Below are 13112 nucleotides of genomic sequence, written 5' to 3'. Positions count from 1 at the left end.
TTGAACTTGTAGCTTCCCATAGACACTCTTACAGACTTTGTTATAAAATTCTTCTGGAACACAGCTCATAGGTGATAAGGGTAAGACCTGGGGAAAAAAACAACCACTTTATAAACAGTTTATTTCTGTATTGTCTTTGGTGTACAGGAAGGAGGCAAAGCGTACAATAGCAGTATCACAGAGCTATTTATGTCACATCCAAGACAATGTGGTGTTAACTTGGAGTGAGACAAACTTGCGTGACTGAATTACACTTCTAACTACCACGATCCACAACTGTAGACAGAGAGAATAGTGCTTAAAGATTTTGTGTTACAAATTATGAAGTTACCTTAATGTTTGAAAGAAATTTCTGCAGTGTTAGTAGGAGAAAGGAGTGTAATAGACAGTGTACATCAGCGGTTGTACATATCACAGCGGTTGTACTGCCATAAATATAGCACAGATAGTCGCCACCGAGATCGAGTTGACGGGCTTGGATTAGAAAGAGAACTGCCTCCTGGGAGATGGCAAGAAAACAGATGCTCTTTATTAAGAGCTTATCCTTAAAAGGCTCAAATACTTATGAATTTATGAAATGTTTTCTCCCTTTGCTACAGCATACTTAACTGTATACCTCTACTTATTAAAGCCTTTACGGATGTAAATGACTGACTCCCTACTTTACAAAGTAGAAAGCCAATTGCAGCATGTTAAATGACTGCAGGTTACACTGAAGTGCTTATTACAGGCAGCTGCATTTCAGCAAGTTATTGTGGTCCCTTATGGGTATGGAGGACTCCTAGGGGTAGTCGGGTCCTGGAGGTGTAGTAAGAAAGAATGATTGAAGAAAGAGTATTTGGAAGACTTTTTATTCTCATCATAATTTGACTCCTCAGAACTTTGTGTCGTCGCTGTTGTCTGTTCCTGCTGAGGCAACTGAATGTGAAGAAGAGGATGAGCTTGCCTGCAGAGGAGTAACAAATAAGTTCTGAATTATTTTTAGTTCATAAACATGCTGGGTAGTCTGCAGTGTTATGAAGGCCTCATGCTTTAATTTGTACTAATCAAACATTTGTTTGGACGACAGAATGAGCCAGCAAATGGGATTTTTGTCATTGAAGTGCTCTTTGGTTACTTATGTTTAACGGAGAAATTTGTTTAACAGAGATTTCCTATTGTCTAAATCCTGTATTTGCTGAATATGCACACAAAAATGCTGCTAACTTCAGATCTGCAAAACGCTGCTTGGTGACTAAGGAATTTTTGAAAAAAACTTGCAGCTGGACATTTGCAGACAAAGGTAATGAAAAATAGATAGGAGGCAGTATTGGTCTTATTCTTCCCTGTCTGTCTCTCTTGCATGATTAAAAAAAAAAAAAAAAGTATTTAAGATTGACCACACAGAGGGTTCAAAATGACTGTTTCAAGAAGAAATACCTTGCTGCTTTTCTGACTTCTGTCATGCTTCATATTCTTTCTACCATCATAATGTGAGCAAAATAATTTAAAATATGCACACTTCCAAGAAATTGTCATTATAACCTATCAATTGCTCTTTCTTCTACAAAATGATTTGTTTTGAAATATTCCACCTAATTTCCCCTAAAGCAGGTTATGCTTTTTGGTGTATTTAAGCACTTTTTTTTTCTGCACTTTAAGGATTGTATTGCCTCATTAAGGCACACAATGTATGGATTATCTTATTTCACAAAATCCCCTGTATGTTTCTTTCTGCAATTTAATCTTGCATTAAAGATACTCAATTGCATTATGTGTGGGGAAAGGAAGAGTTGTTTACAATAATCAAATCACACCTTCCCTATTAATAAGGGACTCACTTTAAAAAAACAACACAAGTTAAAGATCCTAGCTCAGGTATACACAGTAGGTAAAAAAAACGTTCTTTTCCTGTCTGCTAGGTGATACCTCAACATCTGTGAAATACAATGTTACTCACCCTTTCTCTTGGTTCAGGTGAGGTTCGCTCCAACTCTGCTGGCGTGGTTTCTGTATAAGCAGCAGGTTCAGAAGTGTCGTGGATTGGATCTGCCATAGAGGCTGTGATGGGAATGTTCTGGTCCTGGAAGTATTTGTAAGCATCTTTGCTGCACACCAGTACTGTTAGTTTGTCACCACTACTTTGGATTCTTGCCACCACTTTGTCATAGGACTCATTCATCACATTCACCCCATTCACTTCCACCAAAAAGTCATTATTTTCTACACCTGCTGTGTCAGCTGGTCCATGGCTTTGTACCTGCAAAGGCAAGTTCAAATTGGTATTAGCGTAAAACTTGAAGAGATGCATTAGCAACTTATGGCTAGCTAGACTGTTGTGTTACTGCTCTGTTGTTGTTAGTTTACGTAACAGCAAAATAAGCATGGTGAGGGAGATGTGTGGGGCAGAAAACAAATGGATTGGAAGAAGTAATAGGCCTAGACTTAATATACAAAGAACCCATCTTTTTGAGATTTAAGATGTATCTGGATTTTTTATAAACTTTCCTTATAGATGGCATGCTAGAATCATAAAGACAAGGTGAAAAAACAATTTTTGTATTATTGGCAGTAACTTAAATTTAACTTTACTACATTTGACAGTTTCTTTATTAATGAGTGGAACCCCTCAAGAAAACTAAAGGCATAGATATAATTTGAGATAACAGAAATTTGATCCTTAGACACACTGAATTCCACAGGTGATGTGCCTTACATCTTTAGGGTATCCTATAGCTCAAAAATACCTATTTAAAATAACTAATTTTAGCATGCCAAGCTCATGAATAAAAACAAAAATGAGGCAAAACCTGGATTCTGCTTCCTTTTAGAATGAGGGTTAACAGAATTAGTTTTTTTTTTTTTTTTTTGGTGTTAACTTTTAATCTTGGTCCTACAATATCGGTTTAACTTTAACAATTACAGCTCATATCCAAGCGAGCTAGAGAAGAGGCTTGTCTTTTCTGTGGCATTTCTTAAATGTATTTACAGCACGGAAGGTAGGAGACCGCCCAACAGACTACCCAAGATTTTTGTTGTTCATCATCCTGCATTAGTACCTCGTTAATAAAGAGTCCAGGTTTGTTCTTGGCCATGTTTAAACTGAAGCCAAATCCACTAGGCCCTTTCACCATCTTGCAGATTCTTGGCTTGTGGTTCACTTTCTGCTCACTGTGCAACTCCACTTTTTCCTCCGTTTTAGCTGGAGTTGGATCTTTTCCTCTGTTGTAGTATGAATAAGGAGAAATCTGAGCCTGAAAAAACAGTGACAAAGGAAAGTTTAATATAGAAACTTCTGTTGTGAAATCTGTAGCTTTTATGCTAACTATGCTTTATTTGAAACCTTTTTTAATGACTCAGATTTAAGCTGCAATGAACTACTTTTTGCTGTTACTTTCTGTTTGAGTAGGAAACTACAATGTTGATCCATGTGATAAGCTTTAAGTGTTTTCTTCAAAAGGGTACACAGCAACGTAGCTCTGGTTTTGCTGAAGTATGGGTATGTCTGAGACGCTTCAAGATGAAGAAGTCTCTCTCAGAGCAGACTGGTTGTTTTGTTGCTGGTTCTGTGTCTTTTTAATGATGAATTATGAATCTTTAGCAGTAACTTGCATTTTCTTACCAGTTTGTACATGGCGTCAGTCTCCTTATCCACTACCAGTAGTGTGGGTTTGTTCTCAGATTGCTTAATCTTTCCCACTACACTCTCATGATCCAAAGCATCCACTCGCTCGCCATTGACAGCTACTAAGATATCATTATCTTTGAGACCCGCCTTGGCTGCTGGGCTCCTGGAATCAACATCCTTGATTACATGATCTAAGATCAGGAAAGAAAAAAGATGAATGTGAAGGAGTACGCTTGGTAAGTGTAACATTATTTTGTATATTAAAGGCTAATTGTTCACTGAGGGTTGAGGCAGTTTCCCCAGTGTAGTCTTGTTTGCGACAGGTCTATTGAGGATTTCTTCTAGGTGAGCAGTAAGAAGCCAGACGAGGAGAATGAGTTCTGCAAACCCTGTACAGGAGTAAGCTGTATAGCAAATGTCATGGCCTGTGTGTTAACTTGGTTCTTACCACCGGTGTTTTGTTCCATACGTAGATAAAAGCCATAACCATTTTCTCCTTTCTGGAGCTCAATAAGTCGCGGTTTGAGGGGAAGCAGTTCTAGGTTGGCTCTCTCTCTGTTCAATGTCATCTTCTGGCTTGTGTAATAGTGGTCTGTTTCTTCATTTGAAACTAGAAACATTATGTGATTTCCAGAATTCTTTACCTGCGTGAGTACATGTACAGTCTCAGTCAAATATGACCCCTTCAACAACGTGTAGGAATTGTAGCTACTTCAGTAACTGGTGTACTGATAGGTTAATGGTGTGAGTACAGTTTATATGTCAGCCAAAGGAGGTCTAGGCCAGGCTACTATAGGATTTTTTTTTTAATTAGTAATTTGGAACATACCAAGATCTCGGGCATCTGAGATCCTGCACATATAAGAGGAAATTTTCTGCATTTCTTACTGCTTTCCTGGTCTGGAGAATTTTCTGTAGAGTTGAGACAGTTAATAGCCATTAGGGTGGCACACAGTGATGGTTAAAATCCAGTGAGCCTTAGTATCTGTCGCTCATCTAGATCTGGACCTCCACAATATCGACATATTGTGCCATCTATATCACTATTTTGGATTACAGTGGCAACAAACAGATTTTTGTTTCAAAGCAGTCTTTGCCATGGCATTGAGTTTCTGTCACACTCTTGGTCCTCTTTCATGTCCCTGTATTACTGCTTCTGAAGTCTTTTGGGTCTGTTCAACCTCTTTGTCTAATTCCATCTTTCTCCAGCTCCTTTCTGGTTTAATGGGTGCCCTCTTCACTCATCTTAACCGACATCAGTCTGCAGCTGATGCTGTAGTAGTCCATGAAACACAAGTGTTGCACAGTTCCATAACAGTGTGCACTGAATTGTGTTTCTGGCATGCCAGAGCATGTACCGCCTGCCTTATGGCCCTCTGAAATCTCTTCAGCTCCAGCTGTGTTTTAGCAGTGCCAACAGTGGGAAGCTGGAAGCTTCGTTAGTAATGTTCTTTGCAGCTGAGGCCAGGCAGTGAAATTACTTGCAGTGTAATTTTCATTAATCTTGGACTTCGTAGCAGGAGAAAGGAACTGCTGTCTAAAAACATGAATTTACCCTGTTCCATGCTAACTGTATCATCAGAGAGTTCCCCCTCTTCCTGCCCTGAAAGCCACATTTGATGTCCTGCGCTCTTTCTATTGGGAGTGTTTCCAGGATGTCTAGGAACAGAACATGTTTTATTTAACAGGATTCCTGGCAACAGTATAGTTCTCCTATTTAGCTTTTTTTTGGCCTGTTTTGATGGCAGTATTCATTCAGAGTCAATTCAAGAGGCTGCATAACAGCACAACCAGAGCAGAGGGGTACTCTGCTGTGCTGATGATACACAAACAGTAGCTTCTGAGATTTAGTGTGAAACATTTAAACTAGCCAGATCTGCCTCCTCAGTAACCCTGACAAGTTGCTGTGAAAGCGGGCCAGAACAGAAGATGAATCAGTATGCAAACAAATACCTTTTCCACCACTTCCTCGTGTGTGTCATTTTCCACATTTTTTCCATTGATTTCAATCAGGCGATCGTTATTCTGGACACCAGCCTTGGCAGCTGCTCCTTGTGATGACAGATCTACTAGGAACAGCCCGTTCTTACCTGAAATAGATGAAAACTCAGTACACAGGGTAATTCACTGAAACATGGCTGCATTTGATGGTTAAGGAAGTCCAGCCCTGATGTCCTTAGACACTTTTGATCTCTGCTTATGTGCAAATTCTAGTGGCACTGTAAACCTTTAATGTAGTCACACCTCTGTCTCTTATTCTGCCCTGGAAAAATCACTTCTGTGGGGGAGGAAAGCATTTTTTTTTTCATTGTCTGCAGCTCAAATAATCTTATTTCTCTACCAAAGGGGTTTCACATATATTTCACATGTATTTCTCTGTCAAAAGGGCTGATGAAGATAGCTGAAAGGGATTTTATTTATTTATTTTTGACAGTTTGAAGTGAGAAGCTGCTTTTAACGTTGTTTTATACACTTCAGAATTTCCTGTGTTTGGAAGGCTTCCATGTTTGGTCTTTCAATTATGCTGTGCTCTGAATTACCTTCTTTATAGAGTTGATGCTTTCCAGAAAGCTTACCTATTCTGTTGACTGGCTTTGGGGAAAAATAGGCATGCATGAAAGAGATTGAAAACTCTTCACTTTCTAAATGAAATAAATCAGGAAAAGCATTTGGTCTTCCCTCTATTACAGCTGTCTAGAACTTTGTGTGGTAGTTTTTGAGGTGATTTGGAGGAATGGAACAGGACTTAAAGCAGCAGTTTTAATCTATGTCTGGTGTTCAAGCTTGTGCTGCAGAAGTGATTTTCTCCACCCCATAAAAAATGTGGTCCTCAAAAAAAAAAAAAAATCTTGTACAGAAATGGGCCGGAGGTGGATCTGAAACCATCTCGCTGCTTACTTCCCCTCTGCTAGCAATAACAGTTTGTGTGCTCCTACAACAGTGGTTTCCTCTGTCTCTGCTGTAGTATATAATGCCATCTCCCCTCTCCGAGCTCTTACCTTCTGTGGTTTTCAGGGAGAAGCCATAGCCCTTCTCCTCCTTCACTAAGTAGCAGAGCCGGGGTTGTGGAGCTGAAGTGATTGCTCCATTGGCCATGGGTGGTGTGGCCTGCTGCTTTTGCTGCTGTCCTCTTGACACCTTTTGACCCAGGTCTTCCAAGTTCACTCCCTCCTTTTCTGCCCTTTTATAGGATGCTTCATCCAGAACAAGAAGTACAACAGAATTCCCACTGTTCTTCACAATCTCCACCACCTGTAGTGAACAAAGTGAAATGTCAAGCAGGTGCTTGAGTGATTGACCTAAAAGATTTCCCCAGAAAGGATTACACTGTTTACTGATTTTGTTGTCACATCCCTCTGCTTATACACTATGGAGGCACCTCAAAGGCATTTCGTGCCCATGGTGGGTGATAAATGATGTAGGGAGATATCCAGATCAATTAACTCAGCTCTTGGGCTTCCTAGCTGAAAATGCCATAAAAATTGGAGAGAAGGCTTTCCATAGTGGCAGCAGATCTGGGTCATGGAGGAGTGATCCCAGATTAAACAGAGAGGTACCTGTGTATGTTCCTCCTTGTCTACAAACAAGCCGTTAACCCTGAGGACTCTGTCTCCATCCTTCAAGCCAGCCTTTTCAGCTGGACTGTTCTTTTCCACATTGCGGATGAGATGTCCTGCTGTGTCCTTCTCAATACGCAGGGAGAATCCATAGCTCTTTTGTTTTTTTCTGGTCACTTTACATTCTCGGGGGTGGAGAACAGAAGTCATCTCTACCAAACAGGATGGAAAAGGTAAGGGTGAGCAAAAATAGCAAACTGACCTAGATGAGTTCCCTCTAAATATATACTGAGGCAGTTTGCTTCAGAATTCTTGGGGTTTTGTTTCCCTAGAATTCCAGCTGTGCAAAGGGAGAAGAAATGAATCCTTTTCCCCTCCCGCTCCTTACTTTTCCCTCCTGCTCCTCACTTATTATGTGTCCCTATCTAAAAGCAAATTAAGCAAGATGAAGAGCTGGAAGAAAGCAGTTGTCTGCCTGTGGTAACGTGGTGAAAAGTGACGTGAGAATTTAGCACCAAAATCAAGTCTTACGGAGGAAAATTAATGGCTGCACAAAAATATTGGAACACTATAGAGAAGTTAAGTGACAGACTGGGATTTCACAGGATGATTGATGTTGGAAGGTGTGTCTGGAGGTCATCTGGTCCAACTCCTGCTCAAACTGGGCTACCTAATGCAGGTTGCCCAAGACCATGTCCGGGTGAGACTTGAATATATCAAAGGAGGGAGACTCTGCAACCTCTTTGAGCAACCTGTGCAGATGGAAGAGCAGGTGGGATCAAGGAAGGACCTTGTAATAATGAGGCATTCCTGTTCTTAGTTATTTTAGCTAAACAAAATTGAGCTTCAGGAAAAGACATTGTAACTGGAGTGTTGATGAATGTGAGACTTGCATTGGAGGGTTGAAGGGAAGGACTTTAATGAAACTAGGAAGACCCTTGTCTCCAAGAGCTACAAAGATCTTCCAGCTGTTTGTTAGCTCTACATCTCAGTTTCCATACAAAATTGTGTACTTAATTTTTTATTTCTGTTTTCTTTAGAAGTTACTGGTAGAGTCAAAGTTCTTGGAGTTGCCCATGTTTTCCTCTGCCTCAGAATCTTAATAAAAAGACTCTGATTCTGTTATGAAGAGGAGCTAACAGAGCCATTTTACCAAGGTATATTGTTATATGTATATATATGTTATATGACTTTGGTAAGATATTAATGTAGGTTTGTATTATGAGGTTTAACAAAAGTGTGGAATATTCAGGCATACACCTACTGACAGTGTGAATGTGCCATCCGGTAATCATTTGGAGGAGAGGTAATTTAATACTGTCTGTCTGTGTGAAATGAAACAGAGGACTTGGGCTGCTATACTTATCTTCCTATTCTCAGGTGAATCCTGAAATGACCATAAAGCCTCAGTTTGCTGCCTGTCTGACTGCAAAACTCTGTCTCCAACCCTAATGACCTTAACAATGCAATGAGACGTCAATCAATATAAAAACGTGACACTGTGGGAAAGGAACGGAAGAAATTAAATTTGGTTTTGGATGTGGCAGGCTGCTAAAATGTTGGCAGTAGTTTTATTCAAATGGTTTCCCAATGAATTTGTGACAATTGGAGCAGAATTTCCAGTTGGTGTCTCCAGGGTGCTGTGTTACTTTCCCAGAGAAGTTGAGGCCAGCTGGTTAAGGACTTGATGCTGGGGATTGCTACTGAACTGCTATTAGGCAGTGACCTTTGTCCTCTGAAAGTTTAGGAGCAAATGTTCCTAGAGGCTGTGTCAAGGCACATGTCAAGGCCAGGAAGTTGAGGATGTGCAGTATGGTTTTACTGTTTTTTTTACAATGCCTGATGAACCTGATAACTTCATGATGAGTGGACTGGCTCTGTGACAGGCAGAGAACAGTGGATGCTGTTCTCCTTAGCTTTTGCAATACCTTTGAGACAGTCTCTTGTACAGTCGATGTAGCTGATTTGGTGACATATGGACTGGATCTAATTAGATGGGCAGAAAATTGGCTGAGCTGTTAGGTTCAGGAGGTTTCGATCAATAATATTTAATCCAGCTCTTGGCTGGTTATTAGTGGCATTGTTTAGGGCTGTTAACTGTGGCTGATGCTGTTTAATATCTTTATGACATGGACAGTGAATCAGAATAGATCCTCAACAAACTGATAGGTGATACCAAGCAGAGGGACAGGGGTCAGTAGAATAGAGGATAGGGAAGGACCTATTTAGGGAGACCTCAACAGTCTGGAGAAATGGCCTGACAGAAATCTCATTAAATTCAACAAAGAACCATGCATAACAATACAGGCTGGCTTCTGGATGGCCAGAAGACAGTTTTGCAGGACAACACACAAATGCACAAGCTGAGCATGAGTCAGTGGTGTAGCTTTGCAGTGAAGAAGGTCAATTGTACAGTAGGCGGTATCAGAATGTAGCCAACAGGTCAGTGGAAGCATTGCTCCTCTCTTTTTGGTACCTGTGAGACCACATGTGAGTACTGTCTCCAGTTTTGAGCTCTCTGAGTGATTAAGATATCAGGGCTTGTCTGCTAAGGTGATTTAGGTTTTGGAGCACAAGATATTTCAAGAGAGGCTAAGAGAGCTGGGTTCATTTGGTCTTGGGAAAAGAAAGCAAAGAGATGATCTTTAGGTAGTCTTCAACTACCTAAATGGATTGTGTAGACAGCACAGGTCCAGATTCTTTTTGTAAGTTAATAGTGATAGGATGAGAGGCAACAGATGCAAATTGCCTGTAATAATTCCAATTAGACAGTCATAAGGGCAGCTTTTTAATCTTGGGGGCTGTCATATACTAGAACAAGTGCCCAGAGAGGCTGTGGAATCTCCATCCTTGGAGACAACTGGATAAAGCCCTGAGCAACCTCATCTAAGCTGGCTTGGTTTTGCATGGGGTATTGGACCAGACAACCTCCAGAAGTCCCTTCCAACCTAACCTATTCTATGCTTTTATTATATAGTGAAACTCCATTTTAGGTGATGTGTATCATTAGGGTGGGTATTAGATTTGGAAAGTAAGAGAGAGTTGTGGCCAAGTAACAACTCCAAAGTTCACTATCTTAGGAATTCCTGCCAAAGATCTGTGATGGCATAGATGAATGACGACTACTTTCTGTGGTTGGAAAGTCCGGGTAATTAGCAAACTTGAATATCTGTGTTTTACTGGGTAGATTTTTTTTTCTCTCTCCTGATAGAAGTTTGTGAGAAGGCCAAAGTTCTGTTGCAGAGATTAGACATTAATCACAGCCTAATGAATACTAAGAAAAGTCATCTGTTTGCATGTACAGATTTCTTTACAATTCTGTGTTTTTTCTTATCTTTATATCACTCATATGAATAATATATGTGGGAACAGATTTTATTTTATTTTATTTTTAAGAAAATTCAGTCAAATCTCTCCATGATCTTGATAGTAGCCTAGTGCTGAAGCACTTCTGTGGCTATCAATGCCATAGACTGTTTTTGAAGCCAAAAGTGCATTGTTAAGGTTAGTTGGGCAGCACATAAAAAAGTTTGAAGGTGAGAGAGTTGACACAGATGTCACTGAAGCTGGAGAATATGGGGAATTTTATCATGCATGGTTAGGAAGGCTGCAGATCATGACTTGTTTCCCTTGATGATGTGTTTAGTGCTGTTTTGAGCCCACACACAGTTGCATTGGGACTAACGCCATACAGGGATGGCCCGCCCTATTCTTTGGACATTGGTATGCATCAAATTGTATTGACCTCAACTACAGCTCAAAGCAGTTTTTCTTGACAAACACTGGGACCTTATGTTAATTCCTGAAGTTTACACATAAAACCAGTGGTACACAAAGGTGAAGGAAGAGTAATCTTTTAGAGGAAAGATTATTTCTTCATATGTAGAAATTGAAGGAAGGTTACATTGGGCTGTCTACTACTATTTTCACTTCATGCAAGCTTTACGTGCAAGATTATCAGGTTCATTAAATGGAGTTTTATAGGGGAAGAGAGATTAGCAAAAAAAAAGGAATCTCTTACCTGTATGTCTGTGATGTCTGTGTGAAGTCTTCACAGGAATTCTCTTTTGCTCTCCCTCCTGTGTCTGTACCTATAGGTAGGTCTGGACTTTGATTGGGCAAAGGTTGATTTAAAAGGTGATTTATTTAACCAAGTTTCACTGAATATGTTTAATGCCTTGATAAGCTGCCTTGTCCTTGCCTGCAGAATTGCAAATCACATGCATTTTGCAGAAGCATTGGATTCTCTTCTACTCATAATTATATTCAGAAACTCAGTCAAGGAGGTGATCTGAGGCAAGCCTGATCTTTGCTCTGGGCGAGAACCTTGTCCAGCTATAAGAAATGTCTTAAAGAGAGCAGTTTTGGATTGTGGTGGGTTGACCCTGGCTAGTTAGTATTTGACTGCAGATCAAGATGTTCCCAGTTCAAATCACCCATGTTGGGTGCTAAATAAAGGACTGTGATGGGTTAACCTTGGCCAGAAGTCAGTTGCCCATCTAGCTGCTCTCTCACTTCCCTCTTCAGTGGGACAGGGGAAGAAAATAGGATGAACAAGCGTGAGAAATCTGAAACGTTGAGAGTAATTGTGAGAGATGCAATGTACAGAGGGGTAGTGATTCACCATTGAGGACATCACACAGGCTACCTGTAGATGCAAAACACGCACCGCAATCAAGTAACCCATGTGAGTAAAGTGTCCTTGGAATAGAGGGCGGTGGCTGGGATATTGATATGGTGAGGCTTAGCAGATTGGCTGAATAGGACCACTTCCATGAACCTGCCAAGGCACGTACTACATGTGCATGGTGCATGCCGCTACTAAGTGGCCAAAAGCACACCCTGTAAACCATGCCACTGCCTAAAACACCATCCTGAGTCTTACAAGTCAGGTTCTGTGGCACAGTACCCCAGAAAGAACTGACTCAGTGCTACTCAGTTCTAAAAACAAAACAAAACCCAAAACAAACAAACTTTTTTTACTCCTAGGTCAAGAATCAAGGAATTAATTTGGTGAATCACATCTTCTATCACACACAAACCTCTGGAAGGATTGACTGATACAATGGACTGTTGAAGACTGTGGTGTGAGCATTGAGCTCTGGGAATGGCAGCATATGGATGTAAATTTAGCAGAAGCCACTTGGCCAGTGTTAACTGGTGGATCTGCTAACAGTCCTGGTCCTGCCAAAATAAAATCCCTTCATACAGTGGGAGGAGATGAGGTCCCTGTAGTGCATGTAGGGACATGGGAAAGACAAAGTGGGTTGCTCTCCCCTGGGGAGAGGGAGAACCATTTGTGGTATTGTCTTTGCTCATGGATCGAGGTGTGCTTGGTAGTCAATGTGGAATGATGGGGAAATTTGGTGTGTACCTCAAGGATATTTATCCTTGCTGGAAAACAATGTGTGATTTGACTTGCATGATATAGTAAGCAATACAGCAGGAACTATCTGAACCAAAAAGGAATGAGCCTCTCAGGGAACTGTGTGAGTACAGTTGTGACCCAGACTGAGCCAGTCTTGGTGCCCGATGAACCAATATGATACTACTTCTGTCCTGAGTGATGTCCTTGACAGATGGCATGAAAGTCCAGAGGACATGTAGCTTATCAGATTTTGTGGGACCTGAGCATGATGCAAATGGCATGGGATTAGGGGTTGAGATTGTATGGAGTCTGGCTGGGACAGAGCTAACTTTCTTCATTGGCAGCCTGTGTGGTGCTGTGCTTTGCATTTGTGGTTGAAACAGTGTTGAGAACACACCAGTGATTTGGCTGTTGTTGAACTGTGTGCAGATCGTCAAGACTTGCTCCACCCCTCACCCCCAAAAATGAGTAGGCTGGGTTGAACAAGTTGTTGGGAGAGGACAGAGCCAAGAGAGCTGACAGAGTGACCGAAGGGATGTTCCATGCCATTTGAGGTCACACTTAGCATTAAAATCTTGGG

At 40.9% G+C, this 13112-nt stretch overlaps 1 protein-coding gene across 1 annotated transcript; it reads right to left on the bottom strand.

Annotated features, from left to right (window-relative positions):
* Positions 1-107: 107 nt before the first annotated feature.
* Positions 108-7374, bottom strand: PDZK1 (PDZ domain containing 1). The gene is made up of 8 exons (XM_040566861.1): positions 7165-7374; positions 6607-6859; positions 5561-5697; positions 4056-4251; positions 3602-3798; positions 3039-3233; positions 1940-2239; positions 108-946 (listed from the first exon to the last, which is right to left on the bottom strand). Exons 1-8 carry the CDS (start codon positions 7372-7374, stop codon positions 875-877), a joined length of 1560 nt encoding a protein of 519 aa, XP_040422795.1. The 3' UTR covers positions 108-874.
* Positions 7375-13112: the final 5738 nt, after the last annotated feature.

This window comes from Cygnus olor, chromosome 1, assembly GCF_009769625.2.
Source record: "Cygnus olor isolate bCygOlo1 chromosome 1, bCygOlo1.pri.v2, whole genome shotgun sequence".
In the NCBI taxonomy this organism is placed as follows: Eukaryota; Metazoa; Chordata; class Aves; order Anseriformes; family Anatidae; genus Cygnus; species Cygnus olor.
Note: the sequence above shows the minus strand (reverse complement) of the source record. Positions and strands in the feature narration are given on the sequence as shown.

Excerpts from the sequence above, each read along its gene's own strand:
- PDZK1 (XM_040566861.1), bottom strand. The coding sequence starts at position 7,374 with ATGACTTCTGTTCTCCACCCCCGAGAATGTAAAGTGACCAGAAAAAAA. Across the intron at positions 6,860-7,164 it reads ACAAGGAGGAACATACACAG|GTGGTGGAGATTGTGAAGAA; the intron begins GTACCTCTCTGT and ends TGTTCACTACAG. Across the intron at positions 3,234-3,601 it reads CTGACGCCATGTACAAACTG|GCTCAGATTTCTCCTTATTC; the intron begins GTAAGAAAATGC and ends CTGTTTTTTCAG.